This window comes from Bacillus rossius, chromosome 10 (genome assembly GCF_032445375.1).
Source record: "Bacillus rossius redtenbacheri isolate Brsri chromosome 10, Brsri_v3, whole genome shotgun sequence".
NCBI lineage: Eukaryota > Metazoa > Arthropoda > Insecta > Phasmatodea > Bacillidae > Bacillus > Bacillus rossius.
Genome location: NC_086337.1, coordinates 33,103,600 through 33,130,206, shown reverse-complemented (window position 1 = coordinate 33,130,206; position 26,607 = coordinate 33,103,600). Strand labels below are relative to the sequence as shown.

General features: G+C 38.3%; 1 protein-coding gene across 4 annotated transcripts; it reads left to right on the top strand.

Annotated features, from left to right (window-relative positions):
* The first annotated feature begins 306 nt into the window (after positions 1-306).
* On the top strand, positions 307-26,480 carry LOC134535933 (probable G-protein coupled receptor Mth-like 5). Of its 4 annotated transcripts, none has more exons than XM_063375331.1 (7): positions 307-584; positions 3,238-3,483; positions 4,465-4,771; positions 6,248-6,326; positions 8,156-8,325; positions 11,277-11,412; positions 19,588-26,480. In XM_063375331.1, the coding sequence occupies exons 1-7, from the start codon at positions 387-389 to the stop codon at positions 19,718-19,720; spliced, it is 1,269 nt and encodes a 422-aa protein (XP_063231401.1). In that variant the 5' UTR covers positions 307-386; the 3' UTR covers positions 19,721-26,480. The 4 variants fall into 4 exon arrangements, with proteins under 4 accessions (XP_063231401.1, XP_063231398.1, XP_063231397.1 ...); XM_063375328.1 differs by having other exon boundaries at positions 19,470-26,480; XM_063375327.1 differs by having other exon boundaries at positions 330-584; positions 4,480-4,771; positions 19,470-26,480.
* Positions 26,481-26,607: the final 127 nt, after the last annotated feature.

Here is a 26,607-nt window from a genome sequence, read left to right as displayed (position 1 = left end):
TTTATCAATTTCGCTGTTCTTGGGAATAGTATAACCAACCATCCACAAAGTTTTAAAGTATTTTTAATGCAGCTAACCTACTGAATAATTGTTTTAATTACTTCTTGCTAGTTTTAAGAATGGCGTCTTATAAGTAAACCCGTGCATTTGGAGAATAAAAGCCCGCGAATTGTTTTTTTTTATTTTTACCCAAATAAATATACCTGTGTGGTACGGAAAAAAAAGCAAGCATGAACTTCGGGAAACTTCGGATGTGGCTCTCTCGGCTGAGAAATGAAGGCTTCCCCTCGCTGCTACTTACTCTATGAGTTTAACAATGTGTTGTAAACAATCGATGTGAAGACGGTACAACGTGTGCGCTTAAAGAAAACGTTTTATTTTAAATAATGTACTTAAGAGTTTTGGCGGTGTCTTTTTTGTGCATGCGAATGATAGAAGTAGCGGCCCAGGGCGTGGTTCGTGTGCAGAAGTGTTGCGAGAGGTTCGAGCTGATGATAGACAACAGATGCGCTCACAAGAATGAATCTGACAGCGAGGTTTGGAATCCTGTATTTAGCAGTGAGTCAGGTCAAGACAACGTGCAGGTAAATTGGTCCCGTGAGTCATTTTAGACGCAAAGAATTTTTTGGGGAGGAGGGTGAAATGATTAGGGTTTATTGTTCTAATCGAAGTGGCTCGTAATAATGTAATGTAAGGGTTTTTTTCTTTGTAAGTAGTGTGTTTTGTTAGTTAATATAATATAATATAATAATTTACACCTGCAATTGGGCTTCCGCCCGGTGGCAAGGAGTTCCCACCCCCAACTACCCTCACTCCTCCCCCCTCTGGAGCCTCTTTCGTAAGTCCTTCCCTCCTCCCAGATCCAGTGTCCTCCCCTCAAGTTCGTTCCACTCACGCCCCGTCCTCACAAGGAATACCTGTCTTCCTCTCTCTGTCCGTCTCCATTCTCTCTGAATCTTCCACTCATGATCCCTCCTTCCTCGATACAGCCCTCTGTGCAACCTAGCTCCCAGCTTTCCCCAGCCCCCCCTCCCCCCCACGAATTACCTTATTCATTCTCACCAGCCTTTCCACCTTCCTCCTTTCTTGCAGTGTGTCCCACCCCAGCTCCTTCATCATCACCGATGGTCTGTGAGTTTCCCCCATCCTGCCTTCGCCTTCCCTTCTCCTCCACATATTCATTACCCATCTCGCTGCCTTGCGCTGCACCCTCTCCAACTCCTTAATTTCCTTCTCCACATAGGGGTCCCACACCGCCGCGGCATACTCCAACACTGGCCGTACCAATGTCACGTACGCCTTTTCCTTTACATTCCTACCTGTCCCTTTCAGTGTCCTGCTAAGCAGCCCTAACCCCATTCTGCCCTTTGTCACCACCTTCTTGACCTGCTTTCCCCACCCCAAGTCGTTCTGCAGGATCACTCCCAGGTATTTATACTCCTCAGCTTCCTGGATCACCTGTCCCTTCCAGCAGTACACTTTTCCCTCCACCCTTCTCTTCCTCGTGAACCTCACCACCTTTGTTTTCCCTACATTTATACCCATTTCGTTTTCCCTCGACCAGCACTCCAGTTTCTGCAAGTCCTCTGCCAGGTGCGCCCCTTCCCCCACAGTTTCATAGAGCACACAATCGTCCGCAAACAACCGCAGCCTGCTTTTCAACCCCTCCCCTACATCATTCATCATGATCAGGAAGAGCAGGGGTCCCATGACACTGCCTTGTGGTACCCCTGACATCACATTTCCCTCTTCTGACCATTCCTTACCCACTCTCACTCGCTGGATCCTGTCCCTCAAGAAGTCCCCTGTCCAATTTACCACCCTCCTGTCCTCTATCAACCCCTCCACCTTTTCCATCACCCTCCTGTGCGGCACCCTGTCAAACGCTTTCTCAAAATCTATAAAAATAGCGTCTACCTGCTTCCCCTCATCCACTGCCTCCACCAAGTCCTCCAGCAGCCCCGCCGTGTAGATTCTAATTATGACCCATGTCACTAACCTCATAAAGCCCTAAAGGCCCGTTTACAACAGTCCTAACTTGTGGGCGATCCGTGTCCTTTCATAATGTGAATGACGTTACATTGTCACATGGAAAACAGTCCAGTCCACAATTGCGTTGTCCAATGTCCGAATCTACTGATTTCTAAAGTAGTCACCAGAGCACAGTAAATATAAATACAGATTGGGACAAAAAGATCAAGTTCACCAATGTATTCGGACCAGGGAGATTCAGACCATCGCCCACACTACGCATGAAGTCAGAGGGTCAAATTGGCCAATAAGCGATCAGTGTCTGTCGAACACAGTTTAAGACATTGAAATTGTAGACGGGGGTAGTACACGGACATCACAGCTTTTTAAAATGGAAAGAAAAAAAATCGTAAAACATGGGTTTCACACATTACATGTCCCTAAATTTATTCTGAAGGTATGGTTTCGTAATTCCTACTAGTTTGTGAAAAAACATGAATAGGTACGATTTTCATATATTTGAGACTTTCTGAATTAACCCTGAAAGAAAGGTGTCTTAATTCCTACTGGTTTGTTAAAAAATAACATTACATAACTGCTTACTTACAATATCCACATATTCATACTATCGCAGACATTCATTGTTTACTAGTCTGTTTTTTTTTTTTTTTGGAGAAGTTTAGTCAATGTAGATGTTATAATAAAAATTCATTTTAAATAACAATTGTAAGGAATTATTATGCTTGTATTTCGTGCTTCCGTGATGGACTAGTCTAATGGGAGGCAAAAATTTGAATAGAATTGTTAACATTGTTCATTTTCTGTGAGGAATACGTGCTGTGCACTGAAGTAGCTGCCACATTGAATTTTGTAGTATTTGTACCATATTCTGAATTTCAGTTAGTTAAGTAATGATCTCGCAAATAACTTCCATGCAAAGAATTTTTGTTTGCCGTACGTACATACAATCCAAATAAGTTATGGTAAAGTGGTTTTTCAATGTTTGATAAGATTACAAAAGAAATTTAAAAAATCTCAAAAGTGGGGAGGCTTACCAAGTCATGTAAAATTGTGGGGCAAAAATCATTAAAAACTAGAAAATATAAATGCACAAAATATTAAAATCACTAATAAATTTTTTTCACATAAACTAGCATGGTTTTCTTTCAATATTTTTTGATTGATATGAAACTGCACAATTCCATCATTTCAAAGCTCTTTACAGTTATCTGGTCAGTTGTACAGAACGAGGGTTTTCTGTGCCAGGTGCCACTCTTCCGGTTAGTGATTGGCCAGCCTGAATGTGGAGCGCGGCTGAAATGGCCCATCTTCCACTACCCCGGCTCCCAGGATCGCTTGAGCCTGCTGCCGAACGGCAAACTGCGACACTTCATTTCGCACCACGAGCACGATTCAAAGGGTGCGGACGTGGAGCTGTCTCAACTGAGCGGAGGCGACCTCGATGGGCAGAGATATCATGACTATGACCTCGGCCTTTACTGCCTCGACAAGGTAACTTCCAGCGGAGCTGCACAACTTCCGTAGGTTGAAAAAAAATATATATATGTATATATATATATATTTTTTTAAAATAATTTTGGTAATAGTCTTACATTGCGGGAACAAATAATAAAAATGAAATACCTAAAATAATTTTTTTCCCCCCAAAAACTTGAGACATTCCTGTATTCCTGTATTCGCAAACCTGACGTTCTCAACATTCCATTTTGAGGCCGTATTTGTGCATGTTCTGTATAAATGTTTAAAAAAATTTACATAGTGAAAATGGTAGTTCAGATTAGGTTAGCATCATTAAAAATACTTTAAAATATTGTGGACAGTTGGCTAGGTTAGTATAGCTACATTAAAAATGCTGGAAAATATTTTTAATGGTTGCTTAAGAAATGCAATGTAGCGTAGCAACCAGTTCATACAAGTCCATTCCGAGGCCTGAACAGTTCCCAAGTTTATCAAAGATTACCAAAGTTCGCAGCTCGCATGAGCAACTTTAGTGGCGGATAAAAGATGTCCATGTAGTCTTTCATAGACTTGAGTGATGGAAAAATTAGAGAATAGGGGAGCTACATTTAAAATACTTGAAAAAAGTGTCGACGTTTGATTAGCTTAGGTTAGTTACGTAAAAAATACTATGAAATTTTGTAAATGGTTGTTTAGGGCAGGCTTAAATTGGTAATTCCTAAGCAACCATTAAAAAATATTTTACAGTATTTTTAATGTAGCTACACCATTCACAAAGTTATATTTGTTTGTGAAATGAAAATTATAGGTTTGAATGTTTTCAACACAATGGTTAATTTTTTTTCCCGTGTTATTTTAGATTTTACCCTCGAAACGTAATTCAGTTTCGGAAGGTAGTTTTGAGGTACCTACTCTTTGTGATTTTAAATCATGTTCGGACCCATGACAACACCAATGGGAACAGTATGCCAGATGTGGCACGCCTCGGTGCACAGTGGCCGTCCCCGCTCGCAGATAATCGTGACGCAGTCCCAGGAGGCGGGGCAAGTGGCGCAGTACGCGCTGGTGTGCTCCCCGGACGCGGGTCCCTCCTGGAACGACTCGGACCACCTGGTGCGCACGGTGGTGGACCCCGCCTGCCGGGGCGTGGCGCTGGCGTGCTACGTGGCGGTGGCCGCCGTCTACTTCGTGCTGCCGCAGCTGCGCGACCTCGCCGGCAACGTGGTGTCCTCGCTGGCCGCGTGCCTCGCCGTGAGCCAGGCCGCCGGCCTGGTGCTGGTGTTCGTGCAGTTCCGGCACCACGTCAGCTTCCTGGTCGCAGGTGCGTGCTGTTTCCACATACAAGTGTTGCACCGTACTGAGTTTACTAAAAAATGGAATTAAAATGCATTGACATCAACCAAACTTGGAACAAGTAAATGAGCCGGGGCTCTGTCGCACTTTCCGTGTCGGAAGCTCTCTGTTGTTCATTTTTGTATCATCAGATTATTTAAGGGCTATTTCATCACAAATGTTGCCACCAGAGATACAATAAGTGCTATCTAATAGCGGTAATAAAGCTGCGCAAACATTCATAATTATGATCATTAGGTTAACATTTCACAGCTTGTGTGATGACCAAATTGTTTACTAAACAACAAATGCTCAAGAGTTTTAGCGATTAATTTACAGGATTAGTCCCTAAATAATATTATTGATGGGAAAATTAAATTACCAATTATCTAACCGCCTTCAATTAAAAAATATTTTGCTACAGTTTGTAATGTACATTTATTATTTCATTTTACGGCTTGATGAACCACAGAACGTAGCTTCAGAAACTTGCTTAATTCACCATTTATGGCTCGGCTTAGTTTATAATCTATCGTTATGTAATGTTATAGGTAATATTCTTCTAATTGATGTTTTTTCTTGCCAGTATTGTAATAAATTAAACATGTCAATTCAAGATGGCGACAGATCAATCAAGCGGGAGATGGTTTACAACCATCTACCTCTAAGCACACCTTCAAACTCTTGACACATTAAGTCATTTGACTCCCGAGACCACAGAACCATCTTCAGCGAGCTAATGTTTACATTCAAAGAATTTAATGGAGAAAAATGAAATTTTGAGTTAATAAAAAGATAAGAAAGATACATTTTGATGTTTTAAAACAAGTAAGGGCCTGGGGGAGCGGTCAGTCGGACTTTCCCACATTGCCTAGATAGCCCAGGTAGGTTTCGATACTGGGGAGTGGCAAATGTGACGGATGCTCTGGCGAGCTGGTCAGTTTTTTTTAAGGTATTCCTATCTCCCTCTCCGAATGCATTTTGTTGCTGGTCCACCATCTCCTTGTTCTTTGTTATATTAAAACATAACTTGATAAAATATAATAACCATTAAACTTGTTCAAATGTATGATAAGATGTAATGAAGTACTGTTTATGCTTCATGCTTTGATATTTTCGTTTCAGCTGTGCATTGTGATTTCTTAATGTAAGTGTTCCAACCATTTTGCTAGCATTTCCTATCTGTTTGGATTCTAGTGCTGTGCAGAAATTAGTAGGCTTATGTGCATGCAATGCCAGCCTTCAATTTTGAGTTTTATGTATGAATTATTTTAGCCTGGCTTGAGAAATATTTCATTTTAAATTTAAATTCCAGATTTGGACATTTTAAAAGTGAAACTGCTTCAACAGCGTTGGTTCGAATAGGTTTGCATGTTGCTTTATTATTGTCAGGTAATGTTTTTGAAGGCTTAAAAAATCTGGGTCAACTGCATTGCTTTGCTTTCAACCTGTTTGTCGTGTGCAGATACTTTCATGTATGTGGGACTTCTCGCTTCTTTTTATTGGCTGAACAGCTTGGGATACTACATCTGGAGGACATTTAGGTAAGATTTTATGTTCAATTTTGCGTAGATCTAATTTGTATTATTTTAGTTACTGTGCATTACTATAATAATAATTTTGTAATTTAAGGAACATGATGGCATTACAGTGCAACACGCATCCAATGCAAGAAAATCACAATTGTTTTTAAAACATGAAAGTTGTAAGACATGACCAACCCTATAACTTGAATCTGCAAAACAGTAGAAAACTAATTTATTCCCTAGGTTTCTTGTATTAACTCATATTTATCATAGACTCATATGAAATAGTTAATAATTTGATTTAGAAGTGTTTTTTTTTTTTTTTTTTTTTTAATTTTGTAAAAACATTATGTATGCACTAAAAATAACACTTTGGCTTTATACGCACATAATGTCTTTGCTTTAAAAAGTTTTCAGAATTAATCACTTAAAATATGCATGGCAGAAATGCAAAGCCAAAATGCAAGATAATGAAAGTTGACCGATGTGTGCATTGCATTTTTGCATCTTGCATGATTTTTTAACTGGTATTTAAAAAACTCTTAGTTTAACTTTTTACATTGTGTGTTTACTGCGTGTAATCAGTGCTTCCTTTGTAACATTACTCTTTACAGTTGACGGTTTCAAAATAATATTGACATTGTAGAAATAGAAAGCTATAATCTAATAAATTTTCTAGTCTTGAGTGAAATGATGTTCACTAATGTAAACAGCTTTAGATATTTGTTTAGGTAATCTTACCTAGTGTGGTGGCTCAATAACTAAACATGGCACTCACATTCCAGGGACCTGGGTTTGATTTTGGTTTTGTGTGATTCCCAGAAATCACTTCAAGCAAATGTTTGGATGGTTTCTTCCCCAATTTCCCTGGATTTGGGTATTTGTATTCGTCTCTAATTACTTGACTATTGTGAACTGTTCCACTTGTCAATAATTATTTATGTAACTTGGTGGAAGCTTTTTAATGCTAGTTAAAATGATGACATGCTTATGTTTATATGTTTTGAACTTTTGAATCAGTACTCTTATTCATACTATGCCTTTGTTGCCATGTATGTTATATGGTTTTTTTTTGGTATGTTTTTGTTATACATGCACATTTAAAACAACAAACTATAAAATGTCTATACTAACATCAGGATCACCAAACTATAGGGGGAAAAAAAAGAGAACTTTGTCTAAATTCCATTAAGTACATAGGTATTCAAAAAATGCTGTGTTGTTTGACAAGTCGAGACCAAGCTGTTGATTCACTGCAGATAATCTTGGTGTACTGTAGTTTTGAATGTCTGCAATAGTCCCAAACTTCTAACTGTATGAATTTCTTTGAATTGATTGTGTGTGCTTGCTCAGAGAGAATTTATCATAACTGGAATTAATAAAACTTGCCTAGTGTTTTTTCTCTGTAGGTGATGTTTGACAATTAACAGGTTATGTCTTTATGCTCGAGTAACTTGTTTTATATTTACTGTTATTTTTCATTCTATTAGAAATAAAGTAAATCAGTAAGAAATAATTGTAAATTCTGATGTTACTTGGAAGAGCACACAGTTTATGCTAGCCAGAGAGCAAACTATTAGGCGAGTGGCTTTAAAAGGATCCTGTTAACAAAGGAGCTGTTGTTATGAAACTTAACTTTTGTTTCCTTTTTTTTTTTGTAATAAATAATTAGCCTAACTTCACATTTTTCAAACTACCTATCATTTCAAAAAGTATTTTGTAAAAATTTGTATCAATTATACAAGTGTGTAATTTTGATTTTTAGTAATATAATGAATTTAAGTTGGTAGGTAATTCAAGAAATAATACGACGGTGGCCATGCCATTCACAAATGGCCGTCTTGTAGGTCTCGCAACGTGTACCTGCGTGTGACGGACGGGCGCAAGTACTGCTACTACTCGCTGTACGTGTGGTGCTGCACCCTGTCGATGGCTGCCGTCGCCCTGTTTGCCCACTTCATGCTCGAGCCGGAGGGTATCAAGACGCAGCCCGGCGTCCTCATGCAGAACAACTTGGGTAGGCAGTGGGCTACTGACAGTATTCCTGATTATCAACTATTTCTCTAATCATATTTGAACATACAGTGAAACTACAAATCGATGAATCTAAGAAAAGTTGAGACAAAATACAGGGAAATTAAATATATAGAAATATATAAATCATTATCACAGACATAAGAAGCATGCATCTACTATATTGCAGAAAACATTTAAAAATTTCTGAATAAATCTTTTAGACTTCATATGTGATACATGATTTTCATAATTATTTTTTTTATATGTAAACATTTTAGCTTTCTGTGTACAGCATTCGGTAGGAATACTTTCATGAGTATGGAATGGAGATGCGTAAAAATGGTGCTGCGTCTGCACGGAAGTCTCATAAACCTCGAAAAGCTGGCGAACCCACATGATTCATTTGTATGTATATTTTTTTTTATAATTTTATAAAAATTTTGGTCTTCCCATCAAAGTACTAACCACACTCAGATGGCGCTAACTTTGATAATAGTTCGAACTAAAGCATGCGCCTTTAACCGCTCGGCCACCATGATATCAGAAAATAGTCTTATAAATGTATATATAAAGTAAGAATATCTCATAAAATAAAATTCCTACAGATCCTTTAATAAAAAAAAATGTTTGAATAAAATTATTATATAACCTTACAGCATGGATGTCTTTTGACATAAGCCCTACAAATAAGTTGTATATAATCTTATCGCATAGGTATTGGTACATCCTAGGTTGGCCTGGCTAATGTGACCCAGAGTAATACTTGAATAACTTGAAAATTTATGAGGTTAATCTGCCATGACTTCAAAGATTATGTTGTATTCGCCTTTTCATCAAAGTTAGTATGAGTCCGTAAATGGGAATAGTTTTGCGTATAAAGTTTTTAAATAAAAGAATTTTTTTGGACAGTTTATGTTTTATTATCTTCTCAAAACCAAACACCGATCACAACTTATGTGTCCAAATGATTTTCCTAGTCACTATAGCTCGCCGCTCGATTATACAAAAAAGACTGACCAAAGACTGAAATAAGGAACCATCCTCTACTTAAATTTGAAGCGAAGTACAGAATTATGCAAGACCAGTGTGGTCTCGCCGGTGATTACTGTTGCCACGTGCCGATGGAAACGACTGGGATCAAATTTATCATTAAAAAAAGTCCAACGAATGCAAAAAAAGTTTAAATCTCGGCCTGGCCCTGACCAACAGGGGTGAAATTATCCCGTCACTCTTCACATAATAATTTTGTGAGCTGCAGACGACCCAACTGCACGTGGCGACAACCGAGCGACAACCTGTTGGATGAAGTTGTCTTCCCTTACAAAGGCGAAAACAAAGGGGAGGCAACCGACCAATCACAAAACAGAACCAGATACATGACCAAATATTTGTTCCCTTAAAATTTGGAAAGTAACATCAGACCACAGCATGGTTTGTCCTGATTGGCTGGCGAAATGGCGCCCAGCGAATGTTCTACTCCACTGCTGCGCAGTTATGCGCCTACGTGCTGGGTTTTCCCAACAAGGTAACTTGATGCATGAGAAATAACCCAAATAACCTACTGGCGACAGAGTGTTAAGCCCGTGTCTCGCCTGTGTCTGCCTTTATTTTTAAAACTTCTAGAATGTTTCAGCCTTACTAACCAGAATATGCGTCAAAATTGTAAAAATGTAATTAATACATACGTTAATTTTAACTGATCAAGCAAAATAGAGAAAATAATTATAAAAGTAAAAACTACATTCAACTTTACATAAAACTCAACCAAAATTAATAATAAATTAATATTTAAGCACATACAAAATACCTTAAATAGGTACTGTGCATTATAGAAGAAACATGAGTATGAATTGATTATGAAACCTGAAGAAAATATCAGTAACATAACATTCTCAGTTACAGTATTATTAGTAGCAGGGGGCAGGAATTATGCTATGTTACAGTTTGTCTATAACACTATAACATATGTCCTTTTTATTCATATATAACTAATTTTATTAAAATAATTTTATAATATAATGTTAATATAAATAACATCTATTGACATAGGTAGGTACAGGAATGTTTTGCTAAGTGCGTATGGCGAATTGGAGTAAACAAATGGTGATGGTGAGAAGGGGAGGGGGCACATTAATTAGGGCTGTGATAATGACTCATTGTGGTTCGTGTCCAAAGCAGGGTGCCCTAAGTAACACAGCAGTGATGGAAGTCACTGTGTTACCTGTGGTGACTTGCCACTGCTCCCCCGCAGAATGGATGTGAAATAGGCATGTACTGATATCAAAATACATGTCACTGTATGCAGTTAATGATTGTCTAGCTCAATGAGAGGAATTGGCCCTGCCAGCTTGCATGTTCAAATTTGAGTTGTTCAAATTTCTGGAATAACGGGTCATAAATAATACATTCTTAAGGTGACTCCTATTGCTGCTTAATAGTATAATTAGGGTACTACTCTAACTGTGAATTGTCACAATAAGTGCTCAAAGCTAATTCCTATTACTTATCAAGCCATAAAAAAATAATAACACAATATGGTAGGGACTTACCTTGATGGGGTAGCATAAAGTCGACTGTACATATTACTTTGCAATAGCAGGTAACACATGTATTTTAGTATGATTTATGTTGTGTTAAATATACATATTTTGCACAGTGTGATACATTCATTTTATACATTCATGCCTAGTTCCTTTTTTTTTAAATGCATTTATATTTTGCTTTCAGCCAACATTTTTTTTGGTGTTCTGTATTTCAATTTTAAGTTCTAGAAAAACTAGTACAGTATATTACTAAGGGACTTAACATACAAGAAAACAAGCTGAGATCAGATTAGTCTGAAGATATATGTTCTGTCATAAATTCACAAGTCAAAATGAAAATTCATGCACTTCATATAACTTAAAAAAACTAAGTGTCATACTGTTTTGATGCATGCATGAATGTTTGCAGGTTGGCTTGGAGTTGCCATGTTTTTCACACCAGTGGCCTTCACCATCCTAGTCAACCTCTTCTTTTACCTGACCACCGGGCAGATCATTAACAGAATGTCTACCTACGGCAGAATTCACCATAAGATGAAGTACAGGTCAGATATAATTTAAAAAAAAATATATATATGTGTGTATGTGTGTGTGTGTGTACAGTATATTATTTGGAAATAGAAACAGTTTAAAATAGACACGGAGAAAACAATATTGTTTGATGTTGTGAGCACTTTTGGAGCAGGTTACTTCAAGTTAGTTTTAGAGTTGCATAGCCAATTTTGTGGGTAGTAATTTCTTGCAGATACTGCTATTCATTCACAAAAATAAAATTAACTACCCTCTTTTATCGCATAATCGTCGCACTCGCGTAATTTTCGCACCCATATTTTTATTTTTGGTCGTCAAAATTAGGATAAAAAAAACTTGCGTTAACGTTACATGATGTTTTTGGTCCCGCTATTAGATTCCGAGCGCTTTGTGTGGGTATTTTTTCAGTATAAAACTATGTATTTTAAAATAGAAATCTAATATTTATTCGGACATTACCTCTTACTTATTTAATTAACGAAAATACGTACAGTGGAACCTCATTATTACGAGTACGGGATACTATGAGACCTTCGTTTATACGACAGTTTCGTAATGCACCATCAGTTTGACTACGTAAATCATAGTAAATTAAACCGGTTATTACGAGTGCCTCCTTGTTGACCCTTTCGTAAGTACGAGTGATTTGAATGGCATCTTCAAAAAAGGAAAAACACTGTCAGTTAAAAAAATTAAGGTTCACGCAGTAATTACAGACAGCTATGTGGCTACACGGGCACCAGAAGGACTGGGTGGAAGGACTGGTGACAAACAACATGCACTCTCTCTCTTTCCCTCCCTCTCTTTCTTTCGCTTAACGGCGCCAGTTGCTTCCCATCCTAAGTCGGCTGGAGGGGTAAATCTAAAAATAGACCAGCCAACACCATTTCTTTCTTCCTTCCTTTGCTTCCTTTTTTTTTCACTGCTTCACATACCTTCCCTCCATGACCTTGAATGGCGCTGGTCTTTTCAGGCCATTTAATTCGCGATTAAATCAAAAACCGTTGTAGATACAAAAAAATTCCATGGAGACACTTTCTATTCGTAATTTAATTTGCTACAGTTTTTATTCGGCACGTTTTTTCACTATAGTGCACCGTTTTCAAATTACGGTGTGAAATTAAGACTGTTTGGACGGTCCAGAATCTAACTTGACTTTAATTTTTTATATTCGGTAATTACGAGTACTCGTTACGAGAATTTTTACTGCCGTTGTAAGCTCTCGTAGTAACGAGGTTCCACTTAAATTGTCTAATGTGTAAATTTTCTTTTAAAACCGTTTTTAAACTTTATAACCTTCATCTTTTCGTCTGCGTCGCCGCGGTTTACCGCTTACAAAAATGTAGCCAGCGTCGTTGCAATCATTAATGTTTGGTTATGTTGCTTCCCGTATAGAGCGTGCACATGTAGCAGAATATCTATATCTCGCCGAGTGCATACAACGCGCGCTCTTTGTCGAGTGCCGAGTTAACTACATCTGATGGCCCGCTCTCTTTCGTGGAGTGTGTACTTACTGTGGCGATAGTTAAGAGTTCGTTCGGCTTGCGTTTGAATCACAGATTATGTTTTTCTATTTAAAGTTGAAAGATTTTTGGTTGCATGACTTATTAATTTAAATAGTTTGGCGTGCTCTTTTATACTTCATGTTTTAAATAACGTACTTTCCATGAAATGGTTTTTGTTTTTATGAATAATTTTATCTAACTAAAAAAAAAATATTTTCCACATAATCGTCGCACCCCTACATTTCAAGCTTGATTTTAGAATAAAAAGTTTTATGATTATGCAAGAAAACACGGTACATGTATGAAAAAATCTCAATTTTGCGAGTATTAGAAATATGTACACAATATTTGCTACTTATTATGCTTATAAAACACTTGTAGAAATAAAATTTGCATTTACATACACTAGAGTCCCGTTATAGCGAGGTGTCACGGTTCCGGGTTTGATCCTCACTATAACCGTGTCCTCGCTATAACTGAATTGGACAGATTTTGGCCACCAAAAAATAAAAATTAACCGAAAATAGCATACAAATTGTGTTTAAACCTGTATAATTGGAAAATAACAGGTTATATTATGGAAATTTTAATTTCTGTGAGCAGTTGTGTGAATTATCTTTAAAACGATACCCCTGACATCATCCGGGGCTTCGCCCCATGAGCCTAATCATCCTCCGTTCCCTCTCCCACCACCTTTCCTACCCGGAATTTGTATCATGACGTACGTAGCTGTGTGAGATTTAAACTGCGCGCCACAAACTACAGCAAGAGGGCGCTTAGCTGCAGTGCGCCGCACCCCTATATGTATTAATAATTATTTTAACCCTTTTTTTTTGCCCCAAAATAGTGTCACAACAACTATGTATGTGAGTGCCTTTTGTTTCATTAAATTATGATGTTTTTGTAATAAAATACGTGCAAGCACGGCCACGAACGCTCCCTAGCGGGCGACGACGGAACCAACACATAACTTTATTTAAACTACAGTCAAACCTCTCTGAAACGACCCCTCACGGTTCCCAGGAATAGGGTCGGAATAGAGGGGGGGTCGTAATAGATGTTTTCCGAAATTTTCAGTTGATTTCAACCCCCCCCCCCCCCCAACCCCTTTTCCCAAACCGCTACTCGCTAAGAAACCAGCCATACAATGGCAGGATGCTGTCACTCACAATGCTAGACGGCTGTGCTTTAAACCTTCATGACAAGTCCGTCGCCCTACAGGCCACCTCTAAAGAAAATATGTCAATAGACAGTTTATTTTTACTGGTTAGATTACATGTACGATTTCTTGCTTGCCGTAGTTAAATACACTAGAACCCCGATGTCACGAACCCCGGATTTAACGAAGCAGTGATTTTACGAATACATTCTCGAGAACCGTCAAAAAATTGGACATTTTGACCAAAATGTGAAAATCAGAAGAAAAAAAATTTAAAACAAAACAAAATGAAAGATTATTAAAATCTGTTAACTTTAACACACAGCGTATTTTTTGTGTCGGCTTTAATATTTCCAATAATGTTCATGTGAGAATAACAAAAAAATAATGGGACATTTCCTTTAAAAATACGGCAGCAGTAGCTTGTGCAATGTAAGTGGGAGCGCGGGAATATCGTCTAGACAGGCTGGCGGCAGCACAGGCGGCGGATGCATGACGTCATACGGCTTACCTCTCCTTCCCTTGTCTAGACTTCAAGGTTCATCCCTCCCAGGCATACAAACCATCGTGTCTCTCTCCCCCTCCTACTTCAACGTCCTTTGGCATGTGAAACTGTCAACATCCTTCCTCACCTTCACCAAACTGTGTGCGACTAAAGCCAGGTTTGTATAGTCCAGTTCTGGTAAAATGAAAAATTTTTAAGGGCCCCCGCGACAGCCATTTACCGTTAATTGTTTTGATACAAATTGTTTGTTAGTTACACAACATTATTTCTGAAGGAAAATCACTGAAACTTCAAAATTTATTTAATGGAAAAATTTAGCAGGGCCGTAAAAGTATTCATTTTTGCCGCAAATGAACTATACTCGCCCTTCCTGCCGGACAACATTCTCGGCGCGTGACGCATGGCAACTACAGTCGTGTGCCGCGCACAGCCACGAAAAACCTACGCAATTTCCAAACTATACTATATATCCGACTGGAGTCTGTTTACGAAAAGCATTTAAGAATTTGTTAATGGTTCTTTTGAGATAAAATGGCTAAAAGACATGTTTTCGAAGTTTTAGGTGTAAAAAACCCGTTACAAATTTCTTGAAAGTATCATAGGGAAATGCATTACACCTTTATCTTTATTTTTCCGCCATATAATGTTATGGTCACCGCTCAAATTTCACTGTTATCTGACGGGAACGAGATGACTGCGCGCCAGTTCAGAAGCCTTGCACTTAGAGGTTTTACCGCGCTAGAACTACCATTGAGCGTCGATCTTATCATCCCGCTTCACTAACACACACGCTGACCAGACGGCGCCCTAAAGCTGATTAGAGGAAGCATGTAGAAATGCAAGGCAGGAAATTTTTCCAGCTTATCAACCAGGACCCGGGCAAGTCTTGACTATTAAGCTTTTCACATTAAAATATAAGAGACTTGTATTGTGTAATTTCGGTGTTATTTAGCGGTTTTTCTTAAAAATCGCTTTTTTCGCATTTTCCATATAAATTCGCGGAAAATTTCGCGATTTCGCGATTCACCATATAATCGTGGCCCTAGTTATTGCTCGCGCGAGAGGAGAACGTGGAATGTTAGAAGAAAGATAAATGCGGGGTAGACAGACGGCAGCCAGTGTGTTTCCTGCGCGGGGAATAAGTGGCGTAGCCTTTTTTTTTATGCTGGGTGAAGCGACCTTTTTCTATCAACCCACGGGAAAAATTAATTGCTTGAGCTGTCAAAATAAACATCGCTGCGGCAGTTAAAACAAGTCGAGGCGGGCGTGCATCCAGTCGGTCGCTGTGTATTGTCAACCGATAGTAATCAAAATCAAGAGAAATCCAGCAGGTAGCTTTGCCTTAACTGCGTACCACACTAGACACTCGCAATAAGCTAAACGTAAACACGTTGCCACAAAAACCTTTATCTGCACCCTGCCGACAAAGGGACGTGGAATGGGGGTTGTTAAGCGCTGACAGCGGTCGACAGGAAGCACTCGGCAAGAGAAACGCAGCAACACGTTACTCACCACAAGAAACTTATTTTCTGTCTGTTTATCTTCGGATTTTCGGCAATTTTTTCACGGTTCCTCGAAATCGGGTTGTAATAGAGAGGTGGTCGCAATAAATGGGGTCGCAACAAAAAGGTTTTACTGTATATTTTACCACATAAGGAATTATTACAGACGGTCTGGTCATGGATGTGATATGCTAATTTTTATAAAGAGTTCATGTTATTTTTAATAATAACCCGGGGCACACAGTCGCAGAGATGTAACGGTAATTGTGTTCGGCGCGAAGGGCGCCATGTTGCCTGCCGCAAGCCCTTGTCTCACCCGAGTCTCCTTCTTCAGCCGGCCGAGAGCGGACGTCTCTGGAGACACCTCGAGGACATCACCGTTGTTTCACCGAGAAGTAGTTCTGTTAAGTTAATTTATTCAAATTGTTTTCATTCTATCCTCGGGGCCTCTCTCGGTCGGAGAGACTGTTTAATTAATCATTCTTATACTCTCCAGAGTTTTTAGTCATCCGTGTAATAAGTAACGACTTGAGGCGACCACGTGCGTGGTTCGCCTCCTCACCTAAATCGATTCGTGCCTCGGGCGTTTTCTAACAGTATCAAGGAAGGATTGTATAAGGGCGTGTAACGTGAGTAAATAAAACCAACTTAATTGAGTCACGTGTCTTTGTGTTCGGGGGGGGGGGGGGGACGTGGGTCCTTAACCCAGTCAGCGGCGTGTGGGACGCCCTAAGAGCCCACTGCGGTTAATTAGAAGCGTGCCCGACGCTGAGAGCGGGCTCGGTTAGGAACAGATGCTGGATTAAATATCAGGAGGGCTAATATCTCGCCGCACACGGGCCACGTAACGCCCTGAGTAAGAGTGTCGAGCCGGGTCCACGTGGTGGCGCCCACTAATTCCACCAGTAATTGGAACCTTAACACCGGTACGCCCTCACCCCACAAGTACGGATGCGATCACCGATTGCGTCAAAATAACCAGAATACCCTACCACGCCACGTAAGTATAGCATCTCAGCCCGCAATCCGCGGCCGACGCAGCATTGTCCTGCTATCTATTGTCGACGCGGGCTGTCTGCTGGCGGCCATGTTGGTTCAGGATGTTGCTAACAGACGGCGCTAGTGTAGCGCAATGATTTAATTCCTTGCAAAAAAACAGGAGTGCGGCAACACACGTACGCCTCAAATGAAATAGTTGCTGGAAAACATACTTTTTTAATTTAAAGAAACCTGTAAACCTTTTTTGAAAATAAATTTGGGATTAAACTCAAACCATCACCACCTCCTTCCCGGACAGATGCCCCAACAACTGACCAAAACAAAAGTTACATGAAAACTGTCCTAGCGATTCAGAAATAAATACGGTAGTGCCTGCTATTTGTCAGATAATAAAATTAAAAAACCTGGCGTGTTTGTAAATGTGTCACGACTGAAATAATTCCAAACAAGTTTATAAATATTTGTGTATTATTAACGCGATCAATTAGCAACAAGTATAAAGACGACTCTGACTTTTTTTGGCCTAACATAGTTATAAACAATGTTATTATTCGTTAATGAAAAGGTCCCAACAAATGAATTAAGAGCATTTATATTTTTAAAAATAGTGCACATTGTTATGTTTAATGGCGGAAAAAAAAATAGATTTTGTCTATTTTCTAAATAATAAGAAATGTGTACAAGTATATGTATATTCAAAGGCTTAGTTTATTCGAGTCGAGCATACCTTGGCCTTGAAGCCAAGCGGAAGTTTGATAAAAGAAAGAAAGGACAGGATTGTATTTTTAAAGCCACGCACTTAGATGGCGACTGCAAGGCTGAAGAATGTGACAGGTGTCAACGGCAAGATGTCTAGTGGCGAGCGAGAGGAGTGGAGATAAAGCAGACAAATAACAAAGGCGCGCTTCACGCGATCACGCCGTAAATTCCTCAAAAAGACCTCGTTATAGCAGTGTTATCGCTATTGCTGTGCTTGCTATAACGGGATTCTCCTGTAATTATAATTTAAAGGAGTATTTTTGTAATGCAAATTTTCTTCAGGTGTGAAATATTAATGCAGTGTTATGTCATATTACGTGACTGAAATGAAGAATTTTAAAGGATACATTATCTTGTATGATTGAGCTTGGCTGCAGTGAAGTTTTAACGTATTTTCAAGTCAATTTATATTGTGCCTTATATTTAAGATGTACTTTACCTACTTTTATTTAAGGTCACTTTATAAGAATGGCAGAATTGTATCGAATAGTTAATTGACTTTTGATTAGTACATGAACTTTAAATAAACTTAAAACCATTGTTCACCAGGCACTAATGTTTATGTAACTTCAGTAAATAATTGTTATATTATTGACTTTCATTATAAGAATTTTTTATTGAAATCAGAAATGACTATATAGTAATACCCAATTGTTACGACCTCTCTCGGTTCCCAGTAATAGGGTCGCAATAAACATTTTTGACCGACAACATACCTCCCCCCCCCCCCCCCCCCCCACCAAACTCGGAATCCTGTATGTCAAAAGATGCCATTTTTCACACCAAGTCTGTGTTCAGACATATCTTGCAAGAAATTAACAAGTTTTCAAAAATAAATATAAATTTATTGTAATAACATACTTCTTCCAAATAAACAAGATACCCAAGAAATGCATATTCGACCACCCCGGGTTCGAACCCCATCCTGATTTAGTTTTTCCATATGTTTCCTGTAACATCTCCAGGGAAATTCTGGGGTGGTTCCTTCCCTATTTTATTTGGACTGTGTCACCGAGTTTGTCTGTCTCTTAAAGACCTTGCTGTTGTTGAGACGTCTGGGGCAGATTTTGGCTTCTTTTTTTTTTTTGTAGCAAGTTAGTATTTAAAGCAGTTTTGGAAATAAAGTGAAAGGTCTTAAACCCAAAATTATTTGGTTTGCCATATTCTAAATAACCAAGCTGATCACGTTCAGATTTTTTTTTTCAGATGCACATTTTTTAGTTCCCTCAGAATCCAACTTCATTTTCAGTTTTCATTTCAGTACAGTGTTCCTGCGTTGTATCGGGTTGCATTTCACATTTTCACACCTGGTATTCCTACCATATCAGTAGGGACCGGAAAAAATTCGCGGGTTCAATGACCTGTAGGATGAACTCCATAGTTATACGTACTCTCTGTCAAATGTCACCCACCCATTAGCTGCTGTCTTGTGAGACGCCCCAACGTAGCAGCCTGTGATTCGATGAAGTGTTGGTCGGGTATTTCTCTTTGGCCCTGAGTCATCCAGGCGAGTTGTGAGCCAGTAGCAGAGGCAGCACTGAGGTATAACTATTTGTGTTTTAGCCTATCGCGAAATGAATTCGCGAATTTGTCCGGTCTCTACATATCAGTGTATTAATGATCCAGCGTGATCGTGTTGCAGCTTCGAGATGTTCGCCAAGCTGTTCCTGGTGATGGTGGTGGGCTGGCTGTTCCTGCTGCTGTCGTGGATGCGCTACAGCGTGCTGTTCTATTGCAACGTGCTGGTGAACGTGCTGCAGGCACTGCTGGTGCTGTACGTGTGCGTGCTGGGCCAGGGGAGGGTCACGGCGCTCGCCCGCGCCTCCTGCTGCCCGTGCGGGCGCAAGGGCGCGGAGCCCGGCGCCGACTGGGGGGAGGAGATGTCCAGCATGAACCCATGCTCCTACTGACCCCCACCCGGTCTTAGACCAGTGGCGACATTCCACGGTTGGATCAAATCAAACTCCAAGACAGTCTGATATGCAGTGCAATTCCAGTCTCAAAAATATATATATATATTTTTTGAAATACGTAATAAATATCCCAGTACATAGTATTCATTTATTGTAAAAACTATAACACTTGTTTTTGATGTACAGTACAACCCTGTTATAACATTCTCCAAGGGACCAACTTAAAAAAATGTTATAAGCAGGAAAATGTTATAAGCAGGAAATCATAAAATTACATCTTGACGGTGTTGGTTGGTGTTCCGTCTCTTCTCTTCTCTCACCGATGTCTCTCTTGGGTGAGAGCCAGGTAGCCGGGTGGAGGAGGAGGTCGAGCTGCTGGTCTTGCGGCAGGTTTCACACTCGGCTGGTATGCAGGCGAATAGCTAGTGGGGTGAGAGATAGGGACTAAACTATTGATTGAAAATAATGTCGGTATTTTCACGGAACTTTTATTGACCTGAATTGTAGAAACAGTTCAATTTGTTGCCTGCATCGGCTTTTACAACATACACTGAATTGAAACACACGGTACACCCTATCGTCCAGAAAGGGGAGGGGGAAGGGAGACAAATTCCCTAGGCCGAGATAGGTCCTCGGATGGCCTAACTCGCGAAGGAGGGGTGCGAGCAGCAGAAAACGGATAGCCAGTCGTTCTGCTGCTCCCCCTATGATCGTCCTATGACCAGTGGGCGGAATCCAGCCACACTGGCCGTCGGGCCGATCAACTGACTTTCAGGTGGATGACCTCGCCTTTATATAGGGAGAAATGCGCGGGAACGAAGAAAAAGAAGGGAGGGGCGAACTAACTCCTCTTTGGAAGGGATGAGATGCGTGCGCATGAATCTCGCCGAAATTTCCCTGCCCTGGTGGTGGAAGTATAAACTAGATATTAATAATTAAAAAGAAAAGATAAACTTGACATAAATAATTATATGTTCCTACATTAATATTCAATCCTATGTATTAAAAAGTATTTAAACTTGCTTTCACAACTTAATTAGTTAAATTTATACTATTATAAAATATAAATACAGTTGGTAGATCGCCGGTCACAAGATGGCGTCACAATGTACATGTTTAGCTGTGGCAAGAGAAAAATATACATTTGTTTACACAACTCGTCCATATTTACTATTATATTTTGAAGTACATTAATATGTGGGGTTATAGCGACGTAAAAAAAATAAAGGATGAAGATGGTTCGTTGCATTAATGAATTATTCTATTGTTCGTCGCTTTGTTTATAACCTACGACGTCGCACATATTCGTCGCCGCATACAGTAAAACCTCCATTAACGAATATTCTATTTAACGAAAAACCCCATACAACGAAATAAAATTTTGGTCCTGCCGAACCGCCATAAGATCAATGCTGTTTTAACCTCTAAATACCGAATTTTATTTGTTCCGAAATAGTGAAATTCCCTTTACAACGAACTGCCGCTATTGAAAAAACACGCAAAAATAAACATCTCCTACAAGACATCCACTAATTTTTTTGCATTCACTGCTTAAAAATACGTGCGTATAACCTTAAAATAATAAGCAACATCGTGGAAGGCAATAAATAAACAAAGCATCATGGATAACACACGTCGTGTATACATGCCACACTTTGTTCAAAATGGCGGGTACATTTAGCGCTAGTGGCGGAAACCTCTCATACCATCGCTCTGGCAAGACGAACAACTAGTGTATTTTGCGTTTCTATGGTTAAAGATGCACACACGCAAATATTTTTAACTATGGTTTAGTACAATTTCCGTTTTTTCAGTTTACACTGTTGTTTATTTATTTCCACACGTAGTTACGGAAAACAACACGTTACTACTGTAAAATGAATTCTAATCCTAAAAAGCGGCGACAGATTAACGTTAAAATAAAATTAGAAATTTTAAATGCAGTTGATGAAAGTGGAAAAAAAAGTGATATAGCTAAACGTTTCGACATCCCGGCGTCTACACTTTCGACCATATTATCCAACCGGGAACAGATCGAAAACAACGCTTCTCTGGTAGGGACAAATCGAAAACGTGTGAAAGTATGTAAAAATGATGATTTGGACAAGATACTTTTTGACTTGTTAATGGAGGCTAGGGCATCAAACATCAACAAAGGCATGCCAGGAAGCACTGGGGATGGGAATTGATAATTTCTAAGCAATGGTCGGCCATTAAACAAGTGTATTCTATGTACTTTTTCATGTTTAATTCCTCATATCGTATTAAACAGTCAGAAAGACAGTTCTAGCCATTTATGTGAAGCTTTATGGTGACTAGAAATATATCGTGCGAAACCTCCATTTAACAAACCCCTTTACAACAAACACTACAAATTTTGGTCCCTTGAGATTTGTTAAATAGAGGTTTCACTGTATAACGTGAGTAGGCCTATTGCCGAAATACATTTTTCCCTGAATTGCTTCTGAACTTATAAAAACACGTTTTTGGGTTTAATTATCACGTAAAGTAACGTGATATTTAATATAGGAAGGGCGGGCACGCGTCAATCTTCACTTTGTATAAATTACGCGTGGATTAATTAAATTAAAGAGTATAGGTAAAACAACACAAAGTACAGGAGTAATACACTAAGTACAGCAATAGAGTGGAAAATTGGTCAATTTTATTTATAGATAATACCTAATAATATGCTAAAGAAAAAAATGTTTTGTACGATACTGTTCAGAGTCGAAACAGAAATATTAAACTCTTTTGCAATCGCAACACACGTTTTGTTGGGGTTGATAAACTGAATTTTTTCAGCTACAGAATATGAATTTCGCTTATATTTATTGGCCATCATAGCCGTACAATAACCTGAATAAAATTTCAATACAGCGTATTTTAATTAAATATGACCGTGACTACAATAAGTAAGTGAAAAAAAAAAATTACCGTAAAGGTTAACCACAAACAAAAGCCGTGAATATATCCATAGAACATTTAAACATCTCAAGGTGTTAAACCTTTGAAACAAAAACCAGCACCATAGAATACAGTAGCACTGCTTCTGACCATGTATCAGTGCACAAAATGTGCATCATAAGTATAACGGAACCAGTTATAGGCTAACGAGCGCGAACAGGACGCCATATTGATAGTCAATCCGGTGCAAGTTGTGGAGTGCGTGTGTACCACGTCTATGGTGAACTACACAAAAGTAAACATCTGATGTTTGTATATGCGTGCTGTATTTTCTAGCTATGGTTTCGCTCTAAATTATGACTTTGAAGGAAGGGATACTGAAAATTGTGGCAGTTATCAAAGCAAATTTGAACGTTAAAGGCGGGAATGTAGAAATTTTAATATTGTTACAGGCGGGAAATTAAAGCATTGTGATAAATGGAGAAATGACGGGACCATGAAATTATGGTGTTATAGACGGGAAAATGTTACAAACGGGAATGTTATAACCGGGTTGTACTGTATTAAATTTTAGTTTTTGAAAGTGTACTTATTCACTGGTATTGTAGTTTGCTGAATTAGTTTTTTACCAGCACGTTTTGTGTTTGTGCTGAATATACAAGATTCGTAATTCTGTACGTGATGCAGATTTTACTGTGGAAATAACACTGGGGCTGCCAGGGTTCTTAAAGGGAAAACGTTTCTGATCTGCCTCACTAAATTGACTGTCGTGGCCAGTCAAGAAACAAAACCAGCTATAGTTTTCAGGAGTTTAAAGTAGACCACTACTGATATCAGTGCCAGTCTTGTCATGCACACCTGCCTCTGTTTAGTGAAGATTTACAAACTCACAAGAACCCTCAAGAGTCAGCTGCACACATGTAATGAAGTGTGCGTGCCCACATCCAACATGCATGCACACTTTTAGTAGTGTCTACACAGATAAAAACGTGTGAGCATGTGAAATGTTTCTGCACAAGCTAGCAAGTTCAGAAAAATTGTAACCAAACTCCCGAGTATTTTTTTTAAAATGTAAGTTCAGAATCCAGCTCAAAAAATAGTTGTATGACATTATTGCAAACTTTTTATGAAATAAAAGAATGAATTGCAACTATAGCATTGGGTAAATACTATTGAGTCAGAAGATGGTTGTGATAAAAATTACAAAAAAATGTATTTTAAACTGATGTCATTGTATTTGTATTTTACATAACTGACAATATTTAATCATTAAACATAATACAGGGATTTCATATACTACATTTAAATTTAAGTGTATACTAAAAAACTTGTGCAACCTCATTATGAATCTGTGATGTTTTGAGATTCCATACTTTTTGATAAAATTATTGTATGACTGTGTTAAAATTCTTTTATATAGTTAGCACGAGTATTACTTGGCTGAATGAGATGATAGTATTTATGTGTAGTATTGCAGGGTGTAAAACATGTCATTGTAAATATTGATAATATATATTATTAATTGTAGGAAAGAAATAAGGCTTCAGATTTATAGCGTGTATGCTAATCCAATAAGATGAGTCTCATATGTAAGGTAGTAATAATAACTGTTATCGTTGAAGGCAATTAGAAGTGTTTTGTAGTTTTAAGAATCCATTTCCACTATATGCTCTCCAGCCATCTGTTAACACTGGTATGCAACTTTTTTGCATGCCATTTTGTGACAGTATAGCAGGCCTATGCTGATTGTAGCTCAAAGCTAATTTATTATGACTTTAAGTTGAAATGCAAACATATTTAATTAGTTTTGTTCAATATTTGTGTGGATTTAATTTTCTACAATCATGACTTTTAGGATGGATGGATGGATGGATTTTAGTATAGCTGGGCCTGGGTTTGTGCCAAACTTGTTAAATATTTTCAAAGGAATAACTGCACTCTAACCTGATTCAATACTTGCACACAATCGAAAAAAACACAGATATTGTCAGGTACAGTCTTAAACAAACACTTTAGTCAGCATTTGAACCATACACAAAATAAAGTTATTTCACAATTGTCACTAAATAGTAAGGGAACATAACTTGTTCTCAACTGAAAATACAAGTTTGAAACATATTAAAAGCATATTATATTTGTTTCTTTAATATCACGTTCACAGACCAGTGCCAGAAAAAAAAAATTGGCTTCAACCATGGACTACAACAAACACACGGAAACTGTTGTTTTGTGTAAAATGTGAACACTGAAGTTGAAACCGTTTAAATTGATAGTTAAACATTCTTCCACCATGTTCACACAGTAGTAGCATACTGGCTGCATTAATTTATGACAGTATAAAACTGTGAATTTCACGCTGAAAGTGACATAAACAAATGTAAATAGAAGTGCCAGAATTACATGGAAATTCATTGCAAGTGTTTTTGTATTATTACCAAAAACGTACTTAGCTTTTATAAATATTTAATACTAGTGAATAATTTGAGTTGAATGTGTGAATATGAGATAATTTTGTCACTATTTTACCAATTAGAAATCGTTTTAATTTCACATTTATCATAAAATTAAATAAGGTTAACCTTTTTTTTCTTCATAAACACATTTCTTCACTGCCCACCATTCGCAGTTATTTTGGTAGATAGTCCTTGGTTTCCCAATGATATTAAGAGATATTGGTGGCAGTATCTGTGTATGGGTGGGTTTGAGAGAGTGTGTGTGATGAAAGTCTTTTCTTAAGATGTTGATTCCTCATAAGCAGTCTGAAAATGTTTAAGGATGTTTTAGAATAGACTTATTGAGTAGCAAAGTGTACTGGTGGGTGGCAAAGATGCGTGAACATGTTTTAGAAAGGTTTGGAACTTTCGAGAAACATCTTGAAGTTTCCAGAATTTCCTAAAAAAATTTCTAAAATATATATAATTAATGCAATAATTGTTAGTGGTTGCCGTTATAACTCCGCAACCCACCCCATTGCCACATGGGGACTGTATGGTAGCCCTCCATCTCCCATCCATGAAGACTAATTTGGTTTGGTGTTGCAGGGGTTGGGTTCGAAGATGTTGGTATGAAAATAGGGTATTACACCAATGGACTTCTTATGGGAAGTCAATGTAGCAGTTGGGAATAGAGTGCCAAAGTGGTAGACTGGCAAGAAAGTTGTTAGTGGTTGTAGAATGTTCCAGGATATTCAAGAATGTTTAAAAAATTGCCAGAATTTCCTTTTAGGAAGTTCCAGGATGTTAGAGAAATTTATAGAATGTTTGAGAAGGTTCTGGGCTTCAAAGGGACTTCTATTCTGGAATATTTGAGAATGTTCCGGACTTCTATTCCGGAACGTTCTTAAATTTTATAGAAACTAAGAGAAATCCAAAACTTCTTGAACATTCTGGAATGCTCCATTGTTCTGTTGTGGTTGGGATATATTCCAGCTCAGAAGCAGTGGTGAAATCCGTGCCTCAATATACTTTAGTAAAAATGTTTGTAACTAAAACATACTTTTCTTACAATGGTAAAATTTAAGCAATGCCCTGGGATTGCTAAACATGATTGCAAGTCAACAGCTAGTTCAATTAAAGTTAATGCCTAAGTAAAAAAATTTATACTTTGCAAATCAAGTGCATTTTACAACCCAGTTCATAAGTTATTATTTTATCTAACCTACAATGACAGCTAATGCTGTAAGAAAAAAGTGTCAGTTTTGGTAGTGCTAGAAGTGTTATTTCTGTGCCTTAAAACAATTGTAAATATTTTCATGTTTTAAATATTAACTTTTATATATTCTGTAAAAATATTTATAGTAAATACATTTTTATGATGTAAATTTTTTATTGAAATCATTTTTTTTTTGTTTTCCCACATCCTCAAAAGTGTATATGATTGTTGTTCAGTTGCTTTAAAAATAAAAAAAAGCAGTACCGTATTAACCTGCAGAAAAGTGGCCCCTTCATATTAGTCGCACCA